This window comes from Penicillium coprophilum (genome assembly GCF_028826855.1).
Source record: "Penicillium coprophilum strain IBT 35676 chromosome Unknown utg000001l_segment0_segment0, whole genome shotgun sequence".
NCBI lineage: Eukaryota > Fungi > Ascomycota > Eurotiomycetes > Eurotiales > Aspergillaceae > Penicillium > Penicillium coprophilum.
Genome location: NW_026622720.1, coordinates 3,196,954 through 3,219,573, shown reverse-complemented (window position 1 = coordinate 3,219,573; position 22,620 = coordinate 3,196,954). Strand labels below are relative to the sequence as shown.

Sequence of the window (22,620 nt, the reverse complement as noted above, 5' to 3'; positions counted from 1 at the left end):
TGTTCTACCAATTGAACAAGCAACCGTTGATGTCCGAGGCAGTACAGATACAAGTTAGTCAAGATATGGGACCAAGGAGGAGGGGATTATACCATCAGGGCATACCTCGCGCCTGCTCACCATACACAGTTTCTTCCTACTTTGATTGATGGCTAACTTAGCAATGGGTTGATGACGCAAACATGATGCACATATGTCTTGTCTATATGGATATATTCGATATACTGAGATAGACATCTCTAAAATTTCCATTACTCCCTTATGCAACCATACCAGATTGAAGGTAAATCTCCATTTGAAAGTCGCGCCAGCCTTTCGTCGCTGAATCGGAAACATTCGGGGAGTCCTGTTTCATCCCAGGTCTTGCCAAGTACAAGCTGCGCAACAGCCGGAGCGCAGGTAAAGATCCGGGCCATACCTGTTTCCAGTCAGTATATCTTGCCTGAGAATCCACTCGAATAAAACAAAAACCCACCATGGCCATTAAATCCAGCACAAACATACTGCCCAGGCAGGGAATCAATCGCCCCGATGAACGGAACAGAGTCTGTAGTCATGGCAATTATTCCAGTCCAAGCATGATCCAGACCCTCACCGTGCATGGCAGGTTTGGATGAATACGCTGGGAACATTTTACCAAAAGTCCGTAGAGCATCTTGGGCAATCTCTTCATTGTACCGAGAATCATCCGTACTGAAGCGACCAGCACTGGTCTCAGGACTCATCGTGGGGTTTGATCGCGAGACCCCCAACACCAATGTACCATCACCCTTCCGTTGGATCAAGGAGTAGAAGTGGAGGAGACTAAAGCGAAGCGAGAAAGTGTTTTGCAGAGCCTTTTGCCCTGAGAAGGCAGGGACCGGTACGAGAGAATGAGCCTGTGCACGGTTTGGCCGAATAAAAGCCTCCAATTGTGGAAGTAGCAAGGCAGCATGCGCATTCGTGCAGTGAATAATTTTCTCTGCTTCGACGATTCCCCGGGGCGTGTGCACCTTCCAGTTTTCTGAGGCATCGCTCCGTTCAATTTGAGTGGCAGGACAAAACGTGTAGAGTTTTGCACCCTTGGATATCACTGCCTGGAGAAGGAATTGTGCAAGCTTTGCCGGATGGCTCGATCCTGCTGGCCACTCGTATGCTGCTACAGCCCCTGGAACTCTAGTCTTTTGCTTGGCCTGGTCTCCTTCATAGAATGTGATGTGTGAAGTATCGCCGCCTGCTTTCTTAAACGCGTCCAGGCTGTCTGCCTCGTACGCCGCGAATTCAGGGGTCATGCAAACATCAAATGTTGTTGTCAAGTTAAAGTCGCATTCCACATTGTGTTCTTTGACAAATGCATCGACTCTTTCTAGGACCAGTCGCTCATCCTGGATAATCTTTAATGCTTGTTGCTCTCCGTGTACTTTAGCATATGCACTGAAACCCCTAAAGGCGTCTGCGTTTTGTATCAGCAACGCTCGCATACCACCAATGACATTCTAACAGACCTGGTCGCACATGTCCAGCATTTCGTGAGCTTGCGCCACTTGCTGCCTCCCGTGCTTCGAGGATCACGATGTCTTCAGGTTTGGCCCCTCCTTCAATCAGTTTAAAGGCCGTCAACCCGCCCGAGATACCCGATCCCACCACGACATATTTCGAGATTGCTGGAACGGTCGTATCGCTGTTTGTATCCAAAGTCGGACATGCCCGAGTTGTTCGCTGCCAATAACTCAAACAAGGGGTGGCATTTGGTAGGCTTCTGCTTGTCTGAATATTTGAAGCCATTTTACGGGAGTTTGTGGTGTGTCCACGTCTCTCTTAGCCTGAACATATATATAACCTGGAGAGAGAGAGAGACTCGTACCGGTGTGCGGGGAAAAGGGCATTTTCCTATCGCAGATTTTCCCCTCTCCAATCCTTCAAGCCTTTTCTCCCGATCAACTCTCTGGAGCTCGAGGGGTATGGGGATAAACGGTAAAACGTCCTACCGTTCAGATATCCACGGCATCCTTCCGACCCCCCAAGGACAATCATTGGTGCTCATTCTTATCACGTTGCAGGCCTTGATCTGCAATCGGACCTTCTACCCCAGACGCATTATCGGACCTATCTGTGAGGGGTTGTCTTATCCAAGCTCGGACCTGTATGGGCCTGTATATATGGCTGACCTCGCGATGTAGAATGTCGGCTTTTCATTTCCCCCTGGCACATCAGAATTATGGTGACCTTCAAAATGTTTCGTCGGAATGCGTCAACAAACCTCGATATCCGGTCTCCAGAGGAGAGGGCCTTGGTCCGACGCCTTGACATGTTCCTGATGACTTTCGGTTGTCTATCACAGGGTGCGTTGGGCTCCAGATTGCCTCAGCTTTGAGATCGACAAAAACTGACTTCTGTCAGTGATCAAATATCTCGATCAACAGAATATCAACAATGCCTACGTATCTGGCATGAAGGAGGATTTACACTTGTTCGGAAATGAGCTCAATCTGTGAGTTATCCGGAAACATTTCTACACCGTAGAGTGGGTGATAGCTGATACGGTCTAGATTCACAACATACTTCAATGTCGCTTACTGCATAATGCTCATCCCTTCCCAGATTATCCTCACCTACGTACGCCCGAGTTATTGGCTCCCAGGCTTGGAAATTGCATGGGGTGTTCTAACCGGATTGATTGCGATGACAAAAAGCGCAAAACAAGTCTACGTTCTTCGTGTATTCCTCGGTCTATGCGAAAGTAGCGCTTGGCCAGGAATGATGACATTATTCAGTAGGTTTTTCAGGATTCTTTCCCCTCACCCACCGAAGTAAAATTAAACGGCCCTCTAGTGTATTGGTATACCCCCACCGAACTGGCCAAGCGAATGGGATTCTACCACTCTTGTCAAGCAGTCGGCCAAATGCTTTCAGGCGCCATGCAAGCCGCAATCACCGATACTCTCGAGGGACACAAAGGACTCGCGGGATGGCGCTGGCTATTCGTGATCAACGCAATCATCACGGTCATCTGGGGATTCGCGGGATTTTTCATGCTCCCCGATCTACCAAATCGACCTAACCCGCGCGCATTTTGGTTCAAGAAAGTCCATGGCGAACTTTCGCTAGAGCGGCTCGCGCGTAACGGCCGTGCCGAGCCAAAGAAGATGACCTGGGCCGGCGTGAAGCGAACGTTCTCAGGATGGGTTGTTTACTTCATTGCAATTCTATATATTGCGACAGTCCTGGGAACATACGGATATGTTTATTTCGGGCTATTCCTAAAATCGCTGAAAAACCCAGATGGGAGCCCAAGATGGACTGTCACGCAGGTGAACGCTATTCCCATTGGAGGATCTGCGATCAACGTCGTGTTCGTTTGGATTTGGGCTCTATTATCTGATTACTTCGAAACTCGGTGGACACTCATCGTTATTCAGGCGGCTATTGGAATTATTCCATGTATTATCATGAGCATTTGGACCACACACCCGGCGTCTGTGGCTTTATCTGCTGCCTATGCGTCCTACTTTATCTCATACATTTGTCTCGGTACGGCGCCGCTGATCTTTGCCTGGCTCTCTGATCTTATCCCGCAGGATCCAGAGGCACGGTCTCTTGTTGTTGGCGTTGCGGTTGCTGGGTACTATGCCATCTCCTCGTGGTCGCAGGTTCTTGTCTGGCCTGCGAGTCAAGCGCCATTCTATAAATATGGGTGGCAATGCGGACTGGCCTTATTGGTCCTTGTCATTATTATGACGAGTGTTTTGAGATTGATCGATGTGAGGTACCTTCTACCGAAGCGCGAAGAATTCCGCGCTGTGTTAGAAGAGGATATTATTGTGAGTAAAGGGGCTGGTCCGTCGCTGCCTTCTAATCAGATTGAGGGTCAGCAGCGCATCGATGGAAGCTCGAAGGTATCTGCCACGTCAAATCTGCGTGAGGTATAGCCATTAGCCATTAGGGCTCTAACCGCTTAAATTTATGCCGCTTTGCCTTCTGTATTGATGATATCATTCGAGCTTACTTTTCTGGTTTAACTTTGATACCCAGCAAACTTTTCTTATAGTGTTGATTTCCCATTTATCATCAATCCAAGCAAAGTGTAACATAGTGGCTATTGGTAAGGACTAAGAGATAGCCGTAGTATATCCACATTAAGGTACATATGACCGAAAGCCTCATGTCAAGTGCAGAATAAACAAACATATTACCGTCCTCCTTAGCATCTCCCATTTCATGTTAGCAGTGTCCTATCATTGAGTTGCCAAAAAAAAATACATCAGTAATAGAGAGGATTCTCGGGATCAGTAAGATCGAAAATCACACTAGAGTGAGGCTTAGCACCACCGCGATTGGCAAACTCCTTGCTAAAATCAATAGTACGATTAAAGGAAAGACTACCATCCTCGTTGAGGTCGATATAGAGCGCCTTGAAGTCAGCCGGGGTATTGATGATACCAATGTCGCCAGTCTGGACGAAGTAGTCAGTGACGACCACATGCTTCTGGTCAGGTGTGACCTTGATGTAGTGAGGCCCGACGGTAGGTTGGTCCTCATCGGGGTCATCCAAACGTTTGATGTTATTTAGGTCGCTGATGTCTAACGCAGCAATGTGGTTGGCAGTGGTAAGGGTGGCGTAGAAGTATTTGCCATCCTGGCTGATATCAGAGCTGTGGGGATGTTGTTAGCAATGATGGTCTCTGTAGGATGCACGGAAGGTATCTACTTACTAGATAGCAATGGTGTCACGGGCCTTGGGGCCAAGATCGTAAAGTTCCTCAATCACACCCTGGTTGCCGTTGGCGTCCTTTCGCAGGGGGTAAATTACCCAGAGCTGGCCCAGATGCACGGCCGTGGCGATAGCAGCGGATTCCGGGTGTCCAGGAATGAATTTGACATCTTGGATACCACCACCCTAATTTGATTAGAAGATATATACCGATTATTTTTGAGGGATTTGCTCACATTAGGGATAGTAAGAGTGCTGAGAATCTTTCTAGATTCCAAATCCCAGAGACGGAGTGTGTCAGCATGGCGCACTCCAAGGCTGGGCTTCAAGATCGTAATTGGCTCGACAAAGTCCGAAGTCAGAATGAGCTTTTTATCCCAATCGATAGCGAGTCCGTGAGGGGAGAACTGCTTTTCAAGGATGTTAAGCGTGCCTTCCACATCTTCAGGCCATTCATGAATGATGTCAAAATTGGCATCAGTCTCAATGAGACGACCGGGTGCAGTACCAACAGCCGAGCCCATGTATGTGATAAAGAATCCGCCATCTGGCTTTGCCCGGACCTCATCCGCAATGGAGGCAAGGATACCGCGGTTACTCTTCAGGAACTTGGGGCGGTAAGGGTTGGACGTATCAAAGTAGAAGCCAGTATCCTAATGAAGATTAGACCGGTTGCGGGAAGTTTGTTGAAATGAACATACATACTTGAGTCTTCAAAAGAGATAGCAACCCACCACCCCAGATAGTCTTTCCATCCAGAGACGGTCCCAGGTGGTGAGGATCATTACCGCTGCTGGGTACATCGGTGACCCATAAAAGGGTCCCAAAGGTTTCCTATGTTTCAATCAGCAAAGACGCCCAAGATACCCGCTAGTGGGCTTAGTATAGGCCTACATCATCCAAACTGTAAGTAGCAAGGAAGTCTGCCAACGATCGTTAGCATCATCTTCTTTCAACAATCCACCATTCGTAGATCTATACCTTTATGGAACTTGTCTGCCGAGCCAGTCCAGAAATAGCCAATCTTCTTCGGCTTGATATCACTCGGTGTGAAGGGGGGACTCTCCAGTGGGGGAGTAGGAACTTGTAGAATAGGCAAAGGAGGAGCGTTGGTCGTCAAAGGTTCTGTCACTCCAGGAATGAGAGGAATGAGAGGGGGCAAAGAAAGGCACTGCCCGAGGGCAATAAAAGAAGCAATAGAAGCAATAGAGTACCTCATCTTGTTGGCGAGCAAGATTGAGCAAGATTGCGTTGGGTTGATGAGCATATTTGCGGGAAATCTTGACAGCTTATATACCCGAGTCCGTCTTCATCTCGTACCAAATGAAGCATTGTCCTTCTCTTCCCCTGAGATATCTCGACAGCGAAAAGACATAGCACGCAAGAGAGCTAAATTTCGGGTTCGTGTGATATTCCAAATTCCTCGAGAGGCTGATCTGCGAAATGGCGAATCTCATCCCTCAATGTCGATGTGACAAGCCATACAATCCTCGAATCGGGACCTGAGTATAGACCAATTGTTCTCGTATTCAGGCGTTTATTTGATAAACTTGTGTTGTGGAGGTTCTTCTCAATCTTGAGGCAATGCCGTGATTGAAGTTAATCCAAGGCCTCGAGAGAGGGATTATAGATTAGTAAAATCAATAGTTCAAACCCAAACATGCACCTCTAGCAAGCATGATTCCATCCAAGTGCTAAGCTTTGACCTGGATATAGCCAACAGTGATATGCGGACGAACGGGTGGAACTAGGGCTAGGCGAACCCATGATTTCCGAAAAAGGAAAGGCTCAAGAACCGTCTTCTCCGATCGCCATATCCACATTCAAAACAAGCAAGGCACGGGACTTAAATCTGGGGGTCAAAGCAAAGCTCAAGTAATATCTTGGAGGGAACTGAGAACAAAGAGATGGAAGTAGAGGAATGATCTGCGCATGCCAAGAAATGTGGGAGGTATGTACTCATCCAATATACCGATGAGGTGATTCAGGGTTGACCTTCAATTTCCACCTGCAAATCTTCGAATCCCGAGCCAATATACCGGAAACGCCTGTCATGCCCTTGGATCAGCATCTTTAATTTCCTCCTGGGGACCATGGGAACGCTTAGGCCTGCATCGATTTCGACATGATGCCAAGAATGTTGTTATAACCACCTTCCGGTCAATTTCATTGGGATCAACATCGTAAAGCCATCAAATATATTGGGACTAGCCAAATACTTGGATAGATACCCCGTCGGAGTTTGGAGGGGCGGGTTGGTTTTGAAATGGCATATAAAAACTGGGATGGCTGCAGGGCTCTGGGCTTGAGCATCCAAGTCCTTATTTCATTCTGCCGTACATTCTTTTCCTTAACTTGAAATGCGGTCCCAAGGCCTCGCCATTTTTGGACTATTTGTTTCCTCTGCTTTTGCAGTGCCTCGGACTAAAAGACAAGATGGTGGCAATGACCAGCCGATTAGCGGTGCCAAAGGAGCTCCGATTTTAGGTACGTACCAGCTTAGATGACCAACTCGTAGATACGATCCAGTTCGATGAGTACTCACAGCTCTTTCTGAATAGGTGGAACAAATAGAGCTCTCGATCTTCAAAACCCAGACCAATTCCGCACTTCCAGTACCGATAATGGCTTTGTGCCCAATGTCAAGTGGAGTTTCTCTGAGTCTCAAACTCGACTGTTCCCAGGTGGATGGTCACGGGAGCAAGTCATTCAGGATTTGCCCCAAAGCCATGACATTGCAGGTGCCCAGCAACATCTGAAGAAGGGCGCCATTCGCGAACTGCACTGGCACCGCACGGTTAGTGGCTTGTATCTTTTCTCTACCATCCCACTTACCCTAGTATCTAGGCCGAGTGGGGATTTGTCTACAATGGCTCCCTCCTACTTTCCGGTGTTGACGAAAATGGTGGTTTTACCACCGAGGTTCTCGAAACAGGTGATATATGGTATTTCCCCAAGGGTGTAGCGCACAATGTACAGGGTTTAGACGATGAGAACGAGTACCTCCTCGCTTTTGATGATGGTAACTTTGAGAAGATTGGGTATGTTTTATTCATACCGTTATGTTATCACCATACTGACTAAGAAGAACTACTTTCATGGTCAACGACTGGATTGCCCATACCCCCAGGGATGTTCTCGCCAAGAACTTTGGTGTTGACCCCGAGGTCTTTGACTCTGTTCCTTCGAAATTCCCTTACATCCTCAACGGAACTGTCAGCGAAGAGGCGAAAAATGCCCCTTTAGGCACGCTGAGAGGTGATGATTCCTACGTCTACCATACCTACAAGCACCCTTCGGAGCCTGTCCCTGGTCACGGTGGTACATTCCGCAAGATTGATTCCACCAACTTCCCCATTTCAAAGACTCTTGCCGCTGCAATTGTGGAACTAGAGCCCAAGGGTCTTCGTGAGCTCCACTGGCATCCTAATGTAAGTCTACAAAAAAGTTTATGGTAGGAAAACTATATGATATTGACCACAATCTAGGCCGAAGAATGGCTCTACTTCCACCAGGGACACGCTCGTGCCACTGTCTTCATTGGTGACTCCAAGGCTCGCACCTTCGACTTCCAGGCGGGCGATACCGGTGTGTTTCCCGACAATAGTGGTAAGTATACTGATTGGAAGACCGATGAAAGATGCTAACTCATATGAAAGGACACTATATCGAAAATACCTCCGAGACAGAGAAGCTCGTTTGGATCGAGCTGTACAAGAGTGACCGCGTTGCTGATATCTCCCTAGCTCAATGGTTAGCTTTGACTCCTGCTGATACTGTTGCCAATGTCTTGAAGATCGATCTCGAAGTGGTCAAGCAGATCAAGAAGGACAAGCAAATTCTTGTTCAAGGCAATAAATGAGTTGATATTGTCAAGTTGTCGCATCTGCAAACTGACTCGACAGCATATCCATCATACGTTTAGTTCTTAGACTCCATACTTTGAGTCGTGTCTTTTTGTTTCTATATATATTTAAGTCTGCAATGTCATCCGAGGAAATAGTACATTATTTGCCAGATGAATGGTCCACGATCATAAGCTCGCCCCTCCATCAATTCTATATCATGGTTAGAGGGTCCTTGTACTGGCCGACGCAACTCCTCGCCTAGGTACCTCTCAAGGCTCAAGCCAAGGACAGTAGCCAGCCACGGGTCGGCCCAAAATCCATAGAGCCCACTGCTTCAATGAAATCCGATGTCGCTCGGGGTTCTTGAGACCATGAAAAGCATGGACCTAAGAACCGTCGAGGTTCAGTGCCGGCAAGATTAAGGTTAACATGCCTTTTCACAATGAGACAGGCTCTATCTCACTCTATAATGACGTACAGCCAAAGGACACGACACATATAAAGACGGAACAGGCTAGGAACAATAAAAGATGCCAAAATCCCAGAATTGATTTGATATCCAACTCCGATAATGCGCTGATGCTGTACAATCACAAAAAACCCATGGCCAATTCCAACTCGACAAAAGTCCATACACGCCGTGAACAATGCTCAAATCACACGCGCTTCTCGCGTGATGAGAAAAAAAAATCAGGATAAAAGAATAACAAAAAATATAGCCTAGTTTTTGATCGCCTTCCTCCGCAATACACCAAGATGCTCCAGTCTGTCCCAGGCTTTGTTCATATCGGAGGACTCGTCGCCCAGTGACGGCCGAAGGTCTAGTCCGTCGAGGATATGGAGAGAGCCGCTTGTACCAGCGTAGAGCAAGAGCTCTAGCACTCTTCGGCGTAGACGTGTGGCTTGATCGAGGTGCCTTATGTACTTCACGTCCGCTTGCGGGTCGGCGAGCGGAACTGTGTATGGGTCATTGACTTCGATGTCTCTGTCTGTCTTTGACTCATCGCCCATGGTGGCGCGGTGAGAGATCTGGTCATCGTTTCCGAGCTCAGCCAGAGCTTCGGAAAGGTCCCGATGGGCTCCTTGATGTCGGACGACAGCTTGTTCATGAGATTTCAATCTCCTGCGATCGGCATTTCCATTTCCAGTAACCGCCGGAGGGTAAAAGCCAATAGTCAACGGGTTCCCACGGAGATCAAGTTTGCGTAATGAGCACGCAGATCCTTTTCCAGATTTCCCTAGTCGGCTGAGAATTTGACAGACCCTTCTCATTCTCGAGAGACGGTTTCCGACAATCATCAGTCTGGCAAGACAGTTCATTCCAACCAGTGGCTCAACATCATCAACTGAATTGAAATTCAGATTCAGCACCTTGAGATTAGGGAAGCTCAGAGCAAAATCATTCGGGAGACTTTTCAATGTACACGCAGCTAGATCAAGAAGTTGAAGTCGTAGTAGTGGAGCAGAAGGGCAGACACTCTGGTGGGAAAGCTTGTTTGAGGATAAGAAGACTTTGCGAATGTCCTTGACCAGGCCCAGATCGATATCCAGGCTGTGTTCAAGGTCCTTTGCGTTGGACGGTGTCTGCTCTCGGAGAGACAGTACCTCGAGATTCTGACAAACTTCAAGACCAGTAACGGTAGAAAGATGGTTTTGATCAAGGTAGAGAAGGCTCGCAGAAGGAAAAGCCCGCGCATCTAAAGTCTCTAATTTATTTTCGGAGAGTTTCAGAGCGCGAAGGCTGATAAGGGAAGCAGAGGAGTCAAAACGGCTGATTTGGTTGGCGCTGACATCAAGAGTGGCAAGTGACGGAAGCCATTCGACATTCCGAACAGATGTCAGACAGTTGTGGCTCAAGTCAAGATCACGAAGACGTGTTAACTCGGACCCTGCAAAATCCACCGCAGTGATAGAGTTGTTGCTGAGCTTCAGGCTTAGCAGGCCATTCAGGTCAAGAATTCCGTCTATGTTACGGATTTGATTGTCATTGGCCTTCAATTCCCTGAGATGAATCAAGCTTGCGAAGCCATCCAACGTCTCTATATCATTTCCTGAGACGTCCAAATACTGCAAGTTAATCATATGACTCCAGGGAGTAAGGTTAGAGAGGCAGTTTCTAGAAATTTTGAGGGTTCTCAGGGTTGTGGGAACGCCACTCAATTGACCAATGTCATTTTCAGAAACATCCAACTCCTCCAGTCGGGGGCAGAACTCATGTAATTTGTGCAGCGTGATCAGTCCTTTCTGGCGTAAGACAAGGCGACGCACATGTTCCCAGTAAGGCTCATATGGTTCCACGTCAGTGATATGCTTGATCAAATCTTCAGTTGCCAATGCGAAGGTCCCGTGAACTTGTCGCAAAGAGGAGGGGTTTGTACGTTGAGCCACATAGCTCATTTCAAGGTTCAGGGGTTTATCGCCTTGGTTGACGGTGAAGTCCGCAAGTGGACTGAGGTGGAAGCTGTAAGTCGTATCGCGACCGGCACTCTGAAGAGGTATCAAAGAATTCTCTCTCTCGATTCTACCAGGCGTTTCTTTAACCTGGAGTGAGTCGTTCCTGCGGACGAGACTTTGTTCATCCACCGTCTCCTCGTTCCTCTCCTCAATCCTCGAGATGGGACGTCGAATGAATGGCTGTCCACCGACTGAAGTTTGACGCCCCGTTGGAGGAACGGAGGACCGTGTTGGGCCATTTTCGTGGTCTACTGGGGCCTTATCTCCGTCGGGAGGAGTCCCATGGTAGGTATGGTTCCCATTCGGGTCGGACTGAGCGTTATCAGACTCACCGCGAGAAGAGGAGTGTGAAACATTGGGGGAGGAGAGCCTGACAGTCGCGACACGAGCTTGTTTTTCTAAAGATCCGGGGGTCTTTGAAGTCAACGGCTCCTCACGTTTGGCTTCAAGTATTCTTTGTTCGGAGATTTGCCTTTCTGCGGCCTCGTCCGTGCCCCAGGATGTAGCTCTGGTGCCAGTGTTAGGAACACTAGACGTGAAGCGAGTGAGTCTCGATTGGACTGAGCTTGCACCGAGGGATGGTTCTCCGTCCCTCGTATGTGGTCGAACATTGGGTTTTTTCCGGGATCTGTTCGCAACCGAAGGACTGCGGGGCTTAACTTGCTCTCGATCTGCCGGGGCGTCGCTCTTTGTGGGCGAACTGAGGCCATGCACTCGCATCATCTCCTGGAGCTCATCTACGCTAAGATCCGGGATATCCCTGAACGGATCCTCAGTCTCCTCGGGGGGTTCGGAGATTGGCGCCTGTGGTTCTTCCGCCTCATCTTTCACCCATTGATTCTTAGAGCGATCGTATTTGAAGCCGTTGACCTCTTCCGGGATGAGATGGGCGACAAGGTCAGAAGCCAACATACCCTTGACTTGAGAGCTTTGTGAAGAGCCTGTAGGTACGGAGGTAACGCTGAAGCCAGACATTTGTGTGTTGATAGTCATCAGATCCTGGGCGATGTTTTCTGCCGTGTCATCGGTCATGCCACTGGTCTTTCGCTTCCTCGGTCCATGAATTCGAATATTCTGTGAGTTGGATTCACCGAGCTCGGTTTGGCCCTCGTCTTGGCCATGAGGAGCATGCAGGGACATTTCCCGGTCATTCGGGTCATCTTTCTCCTGATATTTTTTCAGGTGACTCAAGATCAGTGGGTTCACCTCTTTCACTTCCCTCAATCTGCGAAGATCTGTACCATCGCGGCTCGGAGGGCGAGAAAAAGCCTCCCGAGTGGATTCATCGTCGCTGAAATCGTCGCCTTCACTTTCCACGTCAGATTCATGTACGCTTGTCAATCCAGCTGCACCTCGTCCTTTGGATCTTATGAGATCCATGATCTTGGTGGCCTCATTCAAATAATCCTGAGTGGTGATAGATCCTTTTCGGGAGGTATCACTGGTACCAGTAATCTTCACTAGTGGAACGTCACCATCAAGGGAAAAGGAATCAGAATAATCGTTATTCTCGAAATTGGATTCGGAGAAATCCCTGTGTGGTGCAATATTATACTGGCTTTCCCCGTCTGTTCGTATTTGACTTGGTGTGGGTGTTCGAGGTCGCTGCCTTGATTGAGAAAGACCCGGCGGAGCGAGATAGTCACTGTTTTCAAGCTGCACGCCATGTTGCATAAGACTTCGTTGCAAGAGTGACATGCTGTCACCATACTTCTGAGGCGAAGCGCCATTGGTATTTTGATAGGGCTCAGCGCTGTTGTTTCTCATAATTGTTCGGCGCCGTTTGGGGGTGGGGTCCATGCCAGGGGCCCGGGGTACTCGCTTAACCTCAGGGGCCATATTTTCCTTATTGTTCGAACGAGTCCCGTGCTGGACATCATCAAAGAAATCCTGGCGCATCCAGGCAGATGGTTTCCTGGTGAACCCGGAGCTCGCTGATCTGCTGTAATGATACAACCCTTGCTGCGAGGGACCACGAAGATATTTTTGCCGGGTTGATGATCGCTTGCGCGAAGACGGGCGCGAGCCAAAACCTCTAGCCTCGTCGTACACCAATTTGTGCTCATAAGGGCTGGTGTCTGAGAAATCAAATTTATCCAACTCGCCACCCCCAAATTGGCTGATTCGATGTACAGCATTACGCGATCCAAGACGTTCGTTTCGCCTAGGCGAGATCTCCTGCAATGGTTCATGTCTTGAATTTAAGAAGCTGCGATTTTCTCCTTTTCTTCGCGCTTCTTCTGAGGGCGAAGGGGGTTCCTCTCCTTCTGACGTGTCGCTGAAATTGTCTTCAAATTGGCTCATGCGCCGGAGAAGTCTGTTATTGGTGAATGTGTCGTGGGCACCGAACAGTTTCAAGGGGCTTCCTGATGACTGCATTTTAGCCTCGTTTTCTGCTCCAGCCGTGGATGGCCGAACATGAGATGAAGAAGGACGCGGTAGCCCAGGGGACGCGGTGTCTTGAGGGGGATTGAACAAGGGAGAACTTCGGATTTTAGAATTGGCGAGGGTTGTGGGGGACAAACGGTGTGAGGGAAAGGGCGAAGGAGAGAATCGGCGAGGGAAGGAGCGGTTTTCTCGTCGACTGTTGAAATCCATTGTCCCCATAGACAGATCTTGGGGTAGAGAATGACTGGTCACGTCCAGCAAGCTGTCATCTCGTGGAGTTCCATCCGCGTGGGGATCACTATTGTTGTAGAAGAGGAAGCTATCGCTCGCAGGGGAGTCCGGGCGACTTTCATTCTTGATAGACAGGCCTTCCAACTTGTTGGTGACTTGTTTCAGCGCGGATTTGATGACTTCTGAAGTCCCATTGCCATCAACAGTGTTGTTCCGGGAGAAGGTTATGGGTGTGATTCCCTCGTTGCGCAGGTCCTCTAACCCACTAGCTGTCCGAAGCTGTGTATTGCCCTGTGAGAACCCTTCCTGGTCCCAATCCACGTCTAGGTTTCCATTATTCTCCCAAGGAGCGCGATTGACGGTTCCTTCCGGTGATCGATCACCATTGTCCCTTTCGTCCTCATTCACGACGTGTTCGAGGTCATTGTCGCGACTGTTTTGCTCTTCGTTATCCTGTAGCGAAGGTGTGTCGGCGAAATCCCACAGAAGATCATCCTGCTTCGTAAATGGGGTAGATTCTGGATGCGCCGTTGCAGCACCAGGTGTAGGCGGCTTGAACACGCTTTCCAATCCCATCGGCGCGAACAGGTCCCGTTGCTCCCCAGCCGCGATTTCCCCGCGCACTAGTCGCCTCCGCCATTCTGGTGTACCCTCCTTTGTGTCCTTGCCCTTCGTTTTGATCTGAACCGTACCATCCAAGTCGGATTGTGTGGATGCTTTAGAGACGTTCGACACTGATCGTAGAGGGGAGCGCGTATCCATTGCGGACTGTCTGCGTGCCGCACCGGGGGTGGGCTTAGGGTTGACCTTGGGACTTCCGTTCGAAGAGATTCTTGGGTTGGTCTTTGGAGTACTGGATTTCGAATCATTCGGGTAAGGCGATCGTGGTTTGCGTGTTTTGGGTGTTCGGGGAGTCTTGGGGGTCGGAGGTTCTCTTCTATGGAAATGGCATGGTCGGGTAACTTTGTCTTTTTTGTTACTTCCCGGCGATTGTTGTTCTAAGGAACGCCGCGCAGGCACAGGAATGCGACTGGGGGTTCCCTGCTGACTGATTTTGGGCGAATCTGCCACAGGCAAAACAGGTATTGGACTGATTGGCGAACCTGGAGATGGCCAGTCGTCTGACAGACTGTCAAGCCATGGTTGGTTGCTCATTTTTATGCCGGTATGCCGGTATGCCGGATCAAAACAAGTTCACGACATGAAAAGGCATAGATTAGAGAGCTAATGAAAGAAGAAGAACGGTGGGAACAGTGCGGAGATGCGGTGTATCTCCACTGTAAGCTCCAGGGCTCCCTTGTTTATTATCTTTTGTTTACCCTTTCCCGTCCAGATCACTATATATCAATAACATACTATTAGTATATTAATAGCATAGTATTACAATAGTACTCGGTACAATATCTCAATATATAGGTTTTAAGATCTATCATATACGTGGATTCTATATTACCTTGTTCTTGACCAAAATATCTCTCCCCAGATTCAAGCTAATCGAGTCCCTTCTACTCCATAGTCCCACCTAGTCCCATTTTGTTGTTCTTGAAGAAAAAAAAAGGAAAAAAAGCAAACTGAAAGACCAATTGAATGAGTCTGCAGGTCTGATTTCAAGTACTATGTGAGTTTCAAGGGGACCAGGTAGGATAGGAAAGAAAATATTTTCAGTCCTTGGTCCCACTTCTATATATCTGCAAGGCTTGATCGCCAACTATTAGACGCCAGCTATTAGACGACCAAACCCTTTTAAAATTTCAATGTTGGTTTGATTTTACATTTAACACGCGCAAGGGCGAGATGGTTCTTTGAATAGAAAGAAATAATTGAAATACTGCGTGAGAACCCAAATATGTATTGTTCATGTCTAACTCCTAGGATATTGTCTCCATCAATAATGAATGTTACAGTATAAAACATAAGATGCAAATCAATAGTCTTAAATAAGCAGTCTCTCGAATGAGTACTTGCCAACTGCCTTGCGGCGCAAATAGCCGATCTCACGGCTAGTGCGGTTTTTGACTTCACCTGTGGACTTTTTGATCTTGGTGCGGGACACGTCATTGGAAGCAGCCTTGAGTGACAATGGGAGCATCTTGCCACCGACATCGCCATCGTAGCCATCCTCGCCCTCACCGGGACGGGTGAAGACCATCAAGTCGGCGCCATTGAGTTTCTCGTAGCGGACCAGGTGGGATGGACCCGAATTCTCGGCATCCATCTTGGCCAGGGCATCATCGGAGGTAGTAGCGCGGGTGTCAACTTGGTCCGCAAAGCGGAGGTACTCGCGCAAAACACCCTTGAGATGGGTTGCCTCTTCAACTCCTGCAAGCGCGGCGGAGACTTCGGACTTCATATCCGTAATCAATTCCATTTCGCGACTAGCAGCGGCAGCGACTGAGTCTGAATCCTCAAAGTCACCCGCCGCTGGGATGGCTGAGATCCAACCGGACGGACCCACGGCATCCACAGAGGCAGTGATGAGATCAATGATAACATTGAGGGAAAGGGCGGGGGTGATTTGGTCAAGAGTAATAGGTGTAGGAGGATTTTCAGTGAACCGAGAAGTGTAACCTCCGGTAGCGAGGGAAAGACGGAGATGGTGAACCATAGAAATGAGCTCGGTCCGCGAGAGATTGGAGCGGAGGGAATGGACAACAGCTGATACGGGCTGTGAGTGAATCTTTTGAAGCGAGGTGTTTAGACCCGCAAAGATATCCTTCAGGGTTGCCGTTTCGGCCCCAAGCTGCTTTGTAAGTTCCTGGGTGGGAGTGGCAAGATCACCATTTGTGATGGCGCGAGCTGTCTCCTCAAGGGTTCCAGCGTGGGAACGTGCCTGGTTCAAAAATGCCTTGAGCGCGTAGGCCAACTCATCTGAGGAAATCAGAGTGGGGCCCTCTAGCACTTGGTTGACTTGCTTCAATGAGGGATCTGAATCGAGGAGGGCCTGAATGAATGACCCGGTGGGGAATGGCTGCAAAATGCGTGGCTTGCATGCACGACGAAGCGCAATCTCAACATTGTCGAGTGACAAATGTCCCAAGCGAATAAGCCAGTCACAAGTAGTCGGGGGCCACATGGCAACACGGAGTTGAGACGATGGGGAAACCGACATGGTATCATTTGTGGCAGACTCCTCCACAGCGAATATTTTGGAAAGCAAGAAAAGAGTTGCTTCGGAGTTGACATACTGCCCACGGACTGGGAGCGTTGTCGAGGCATCGGATGTACTGAAGTACGTAAGAACGGCATTATCGAACAAGTCGATGCTCTTAGTCTTGGTTGCCTGCTCCACCGTTTTGGTAAGCTGAGTCCATTTCTCAACCTGCTCCGGTGATGTGAGGTGAAGGGATGCCATGTTCTCAGATCGGTGCTTCTTCGATGCGATATCCCACTGTGCTCCAGATGAACCAATACCTCTGCCGATGGCATCGATGAGCAGGCTATCTCTAGTCCGCTTCAGAGAAGAGCTGGGGGCACTAGGGAGAGAGCTCAAGTCGAAAGCAATAAGAGTGTTGCCTTTGGTTGCGACGGCAATCCCAAGTTTGGCGAAGTAGCTGATAAAGTTTGTGGGAGTCTCTGGGGTCGACCCAGTGCTCGACAAAATATCACCGGCTGGAATGCTGCGCTGAACAGAATGGTATTGGGTATCATATACAGCCACAAGGGATTTTCGTGCTCCAATCACGGATTGTGGGGAAATGCGCATGACCGAGGAGAATTCCTCATCATCAAGAACAAATTGTGATGTGACAGAGGGAGAGTACTGAGAGAGATCAACGCTGATGAATCCCCTTTCGAAAGAAAGATTCAACCCTGCCGAGCCAGAATGGAAATTCCATTGCATAGCATTGCCATTGGTAGTTTCCAGGCCACTCACATCCGGGATGTGGAAAGTTTGTAGATGGCGCAGGCGCTGACTTTCGTCCAATCGTGACTCTGACTTCGCATGCGCAGGAACTGAGAACATTTGCACAATGACGTCCTTGAGGAAGACTCGGTCGGTGTTCTTTGGTTGGGAAACCAGAAGCAAGATAGATGGCTCGTTGATTCCCGAGGTTGTCAGATCGCCTAGCGCAAGCAAAGCCAAATCCTGTCGTCTTTTGAATAAAGCCTTCTTCGCATCATCGAACTCAACTAAAAAGCTGGATTGGACATTGTGAGTGGAGCAAACCTTGGCAATCTCGCTGTGCTGAATACTCCATCGCTGGGTCTTCAGATCCGACGACAGCCTACGCACACGACCGTCCTCATGGACGGCCAGAATATCAAATGGATCCGCCTCTCCTTCGGTATCCGCAGTAGAGGGAACGATGCCCACAAAAGTTGTGGGGCTGGTCGAGTCGGTCACGGTGGTAGTCGAAGAAGAAATGACCGGAGCACTTGAGCCGTTGCTGCCGATCTCCTCCACAAAACACTTGATCTGATGTTCTGGCTTAGTTACAGCAGTATAAGTCTGCCTTCGGACAGTCGATTTCTTCGACAATTTTCTGCGAACTGAGCATGGACGGCAAGAGAAGGTAGATTGCGGCGGGACGGCGTAGGAAGTCACAAGCTTGGGTGTTTGAACCTAGTGAAGGTTAGAATCGGATACAACTGAGGTAAAAACAAGGCAACAAACATTGTAAATGTTCACTGCCTCGCCATCTACGGCAACTGCGACTTCATAGCGCTTGCGTTTTTTCGCATCGGCAAGACTGAAGACATCGCCGATAAGGGTTTTGCCAGTAGAAGCGTGAAGGGGGCGAGGCAATTGCGCCAGGACAGATGGAGACTGTAAATCCATGACAAACTGGATCTTAAAAATCAGAAAGCGCTTGACTCCCTGTCCCTTCAAAGCGTGTGATCTTTCTGATGCAGACCCATCCAATTTGGAAATCTGAAAAATTTTCGGGATTACATCGGGCCGGGAATCCACCCCTAGGCCACATCTGGCTAGCGTTGGTCCGTGAGGCAATCACCCTGACATAAGCAATTAACGCGCCATTCGCGTCGGACGTGTTTGCAGCTATGGAGATCGGCCCCGACTTGACTCTTGCTTCATGCAATCGCATCTCACTTACCACCAAGAGTCTGTCATTTCAATGATCTGAGACCCTGCTTGTTCCCTGATATCTCCTCAGGGACCAATTGGTTGTTCATCCCATGAGCGTCATATCCAACCTACCGATGGCTATGGGAACCAACGAACAGCAAGTCATACATCCCTTCTTCCGACAAGGTTAGAATGTGTCCCATAGCTGCAGGTCAAGTTGAGCTTACAATGTTTAGACTTTGGTGTTTCGGTCAAATCTCCACCCTCAGGCGAAACAATATCGGCCGTACATACCCACGCACACGAGCCTCGACCGATAAGCAGCCAAAGCTCTACGCACGAGCAGGAGCTACAGGCCCCGGAGAACCAAAATGAAAACCAAGATGCAAATCAGCTCAAAATAAACCATGAAATTCCTGTGGATCTTGACGAAGACCTTAATGAGGATCGGAGGAAGAGGCAGAGAACGGACAAGGCCCAAATCACCGAACCCACGACTGCTTCCAGTGCAGGTCTCTCAGAATGGCTCGGGCATGGCGTAACCGAAAATGCGCCTTCATTGGCTAATCATCCTGTCAAGACCGAAATGAATTTGTTTATACCTCACCCTAAGCCTCCGCTGGCGGATACCCAAGCTCTTGCAGATGAACCCCAACAAGTGACACCTGCTGAGAACGACAAAGGAGATGGCCGAGTTGCAAGAACGTCTGCAAGGCAGAAAATCCTTAAACTGAATTCGAAAGGAGGGTTCCTGTCGTCACCCGCCTCCAGTCCTCCCAGAGACACACAAAAGAAAACAGCCGGGAAGCGTGGAAGGCCAAGGAAGATGGAGAGCAAGGTGGTGATGCTCAAGTATAGAGCTACCACAGAAAAAGACATCGGAAAGTTGATCGATGACATCCTAAATAGCCGAGCGGTTCACAAGCCCCCTGCCATTATTCCACCTGTTCAACCCCGCATGACGAGGAGCCAACCCCGAAAGCCCACGCACCCGTTTTTCAGCAAGAAATCAGCACAGAAGACTGGGCCTGCGAACCTGAATGGATCTCAATCGGACAAACTAGATACCAACGCGAGCGTGCCCTCAACCCAAACCACAACTGGGGCCCAGGACAAGAAGCGGATAGTCCCAGCTTCGGGCAGCTCGTTTACCAGCTTTCCCCGTCGCGCCTCCAAGTTTTCCGAACTATTTGATCCCCTCTGGCCACCGCGAGATCTTGTGCATATCAGATACGTTCACCCGTCCACATGTATCAATGGCCGTGCTTGGCATGTTACCCAGGACCGGAAAAAATCGAAGATTGCAGCTATCTCAATCAGAGACGAAGAAAATGTCCTCCTAGCTGGAACAGCTGAAGCAAGAAGGATCGCCAACCTGCCCAAACAGGAGTATGATGCCCTCGCTATTCTTCGCCATCCCGTGCGGCATGTTGCCAGCAGTCAAGTTTTGCATACGGCAATGGAAAGACAGATGTCGTGGTCCTCACCAAACCGCAAATTTCCTTGGGATTCTTCTAGTCCACCGCTTGCCAGACTGCGGTCAGCTCTACTCACATCAGTTTCTGCTTTTGACCGCGCGACCTATGAATCGCAGCTATGGGCGCACAAGTACGCCCCTCAGTCAGCTGAAGATGTTCTCCAGCTTGGCCGTGAACCACAGATGCTTCGAGACTGGCTACGGCATCTCAAGATCACTGCAGTGGACACTGGAAAATCATCGAAGGAGACTGCTAAAGCGAAATCGAAGCGGGAGAAAAAGACGAAAAAACGCCAGAAAGCCGACAAATTAGATGGGTTCGTGGTGTCAAGCGAAGAGGAAGCCTCCGAGATGGACAATCTCTCAGGCTCAGATGATGAGTTAGCGGGCGGCGTGACCACAACACCTCAACGGACAGTGGTCAGGTCGGGTGACATAACATCTGGACTACATGGAGTAGAGAAAAAGACTCCAATGACCAATGCGATTCTTCTTAGCGGCCCGGCTGGCTCTGGGAAAACCGCTTCAGTCTATGCCGTTGCGAAAGAGCTTGATTTTGAAGTCTTTGAGATAAATGCCGGAAGCCGACGAAGTGCCCGAGATATGCTGGAACGAGTTGGAGATATGACGCAAAATCATCTTGTTCATCTCCTCAACGAATCCGAGAATTCAACAGACAAAGACAAGGATTGTGCTACGCAAAACAAGCTGAAGAGCTTTTTCAAAACCCCATTTTCGAAGGCTAGCAAGCCTGTCTCCGAGTCTGGCGAATCCAGTTCGAAATCCGAAACTACCACTAAACGTCCCCGGGAGCAAAAACAGTCTTTGATCCTGCTTGAAGAAGCCGATATCCTTTTCGAAGAAGATCGACAATTTTGGACTGGCGTCTTGACTCTCATCAGCCAATCTAAACGACCCATCGTCATCACCTGCAATGATGAGAGTTTGATCCCTACCCAGGATATGTCTCTTCACGCTATACTACGATACTGGAAGCCTGCTCCTGACTTCAGCGTTGATTACTTGCTTTTGGTTGCCGCCAATGAGGGGCATATGTTAAAGAGAGAAGCCGTCACTAGACTTTATCAAGGATCCGGAATGGACCTTCGGAGGTCTTTGATGGATCTGACTTTCTGGTGTCAGATGGGTGTTGGTAGCGAGAAAGCGGGCCTGGATTGGCTGCTTCCTAGTTGGCCACCCGAGTCGAACGTGGATCATGATGGTGACCGACTTCGGGTTTTGAGCCTCAACACCTACGAACGATATATGGGCTGGTTTAATCGTGATATGATTTTGACCCAAGACTCGTTGGATGAAGAGGCGGAAATCATCCGCAACAGCTTTCAGTCGTGGGGTCTTGGCCTGCAAGATTCCGAAGACATGGCTGGGAAGACTGAAGTTGAACTGCTCCCCCCGATCAGCTCCAGTCTATCTCTAAGACAACGCAGCTTGACATGTTGTGTCGGGAAGCGGATTACTATGACGCGCGAAGTTCTCTCGACATCCTTTGCTCGAATCTTTCCACAGACGTGAAAACTGTAAGTATGATCGATACGTGTATAGAGATACCAGCTAATGATTGAACAGGATGTTATTGATATATCCGGCCCACCGCCACCAGAAGGCTATAAATCTAACTATCTTGACAATTACCCGCTCCTGCATACAGAGTTGCGAACTGAGTATTCATCACTGAGTGAAACTGTCAGCAGTACGTTTGATGCGTTAATAAGCAAAACTTTCCGTCCCACAGCTGCCGAGGACTTGGAATCTCTATACGCGAGCCGAGTCTTAAGCAAAACCATCGTCTCTGCAATGCCACCCCAAACTCCTCCATCCACTCTCCCTCAATTCCAGCGCATCTTTGGACCCATCATGCGTGCCAACTACTCAAACCCCACACCAACCGCCCGCCACGCCCCCTCATTCGAGAATGGACTCGCACCGATTACGGAAGACTTGGCTCCGTACATTCGCGCTATCATGGTCTTTGATAGTCGCCTCCAGCGATACCGTGAGAGATTGTTTGAGCTCACGGCGCAGGATCATGGCCGCGGCGAGAAGCGTTCACGCACAACACGTGCTAGCCGCGCAGCCCTCGAAGGAGGCGACAAAGCCTCAACGCGCAAGGAGAGGTGGTTTGCCCTAGACACGCCTTATTATAAAGTGCAAGGCACCGCCGGGCCCGAGTGGCAACAGGTTTTGTTCCAAATGGGGTATTTCCATGTCCAACCTATGGTTGAGGCATCTCCCGAGCGCAGTGACCATGTCTTAAGCGACCAGGTTATGGAGATTGCCGAGTGATTGGTCTAGTGTCTCGTGCACGATCCAATGTATTATTTATGAAAAACGATCTCAAGATGAATGTATAGCTCCGTGTTTAATCTACGCCTGTACTATTTACTATTTATTTATACCAGACTTCGCTGAAGAATTGAAGAAGATGCAGTTGGCTACAATATTTCAACCCGTAGGGATTGTGCATAGATTGGAAAACAGAATT

The 22,620-nt window shown here is 49.1% G+C and overlaps 7 protein-coding genes across 7 annotated transcripts; 3 read left to right on the top strand and 4 right to left on the bottom strand.

Annotated features, from left to right (window-relative positions):
• Positions 1–428: 428 nt before the first annotated feature.
• Positions 429–1,764, bottom strand: N7500_001230 (NAD(P)/FAD-dependent oxidoreductase; the record flags this gene model as incomplete). The annotated part of the gene is made up of 2 exons (XM_056672376.1): positions 429–1,432; positions 1,485–1,764. The coding sequence occupies 2 exons, from the start codon at positions 1,762–1,764 to the stop codon at positions 429–431; spliced, it is 1,284 nt and encodes a 427-aa protein (XP_056537949.1).
• A 433-nt stretch (positions 1,765–2,197) lies between these two features.
• N7500_001229 (Major facilitator superfamily domain general substrate transporter) lies at positions 2,198–3,908 on the top strand (the record flags this gene model as incomplete). Its single annotated transcript, XM_056672375.1, has 4 exons — positions 2,198–2,321; positions 2,380–2,470; positions 2,529–2,752; positions 2,812–3,908. The coding sequence occupies 4 exons, from the start codon at positions 2,198–2,200 to the stop codon at positions 3,906–3,908; spliced, it is 1,536 nt and encodes a 511-aa protein (XP_056537948.1).
• Positions 3,909–4,240: 332 nt separating this feature from the next.
• N7500_001228 (Selenium-binding protein) lies at positions 4,241–5,957 on the bottom strand (the record flags this gene model as incomplete). Its single annotated transcript, XM_056672374.1, has 6 exons — positions 4,241–4,631; positions 4,692–4,876; positions 4,927–5,343; positions 5,396–5,524; positions 5,585–5,613; positions 5,672–5,957. 6 exons carry the CDS (start codon positions 5,955–5,957, stop codon positions 4,241–4,243), a joined length of 1,437 nt encoding a protein of 478 aa, XP_056537947.1.
• Positions 5,958–7,050: 1,093 nt separating this feature from the next.
• Positions 7,051–8,552, top strand: N7500_001227 (uncharacterized protein; the record flags this gene model as incomplete). The annotated part of the gene is made up of 6 exons (XM_056672373.1): positions 7,051–7,177; positions 7,252–7,487; positions 7,538–7,731; positions 7,779–8,121; positions 8,179–8,299; positions 8,350–8,552. 6 exons carry the CDS (start codon positions 7,051–7,053, stop codon positions 8,550–8,552), a joined length of 1,224 nt encoding a protein of 407 aa, XP_056537946.1.
• A 706-nt stretch (positions 8,553–9,258) lies between these two features.
• On the bottom strand, positions 9,259–14,766 carry N7500_001226 (uncharacterized protein; the record flags this gene model as incomplete). Its single annotated transcript, XM_056672372.1, has 1 exon — positions 9,259–14,766. The coding sequence occupies one exon, from the start codon at positions 14,764–14,766 to the stop codon at positions 9,259–9,261; it is 5,508 nt and encodes a 1,835-aa protein (XP_056537945.1).
• Positions 14,767–15,544: 778 nt separating this feature from the next.
• N7500_001225 (uncharacterized protein) lies at positions 15,545–18,391 on the bottom strand (the record flags this gene model as incomplete). The annotated part of the gene is made up of 2 exons (XM_056672371.1): positions 15,545–18,175; positions 18,227–18,391. The coding sequence occupies 2 exons, from the start codon at positions 18,389–18,391 to the stop codon at positions 15,545–15,547; spliced, it is 2,796 nt and encodes a 931-aa protein (XP_056537944.1).
• A 359-nt stretch (positions 18,392–18,750) lies between these two features.
• On the top strand, positions 18,751–22,421 carry N7500_001224 (uncharacterized protein; the record flags this gene model as incomplete). The annotated part of the gene is made up of 4 exons (XM_056672370.1): positions 18,751–18,826; positions 18,877–21,515; positions 21,539–21,655; positions 21,705–22,421. 4 exons carry the CDS (start codon positions 18,751–18,753, stop codon positions 22,419–22,421), a joined length of 3,549 nt encoding a protein of 1,182 aa, XP_056537943.1.
• Positions 22,422–22,620: the final 199 nt, after the last annotated feature.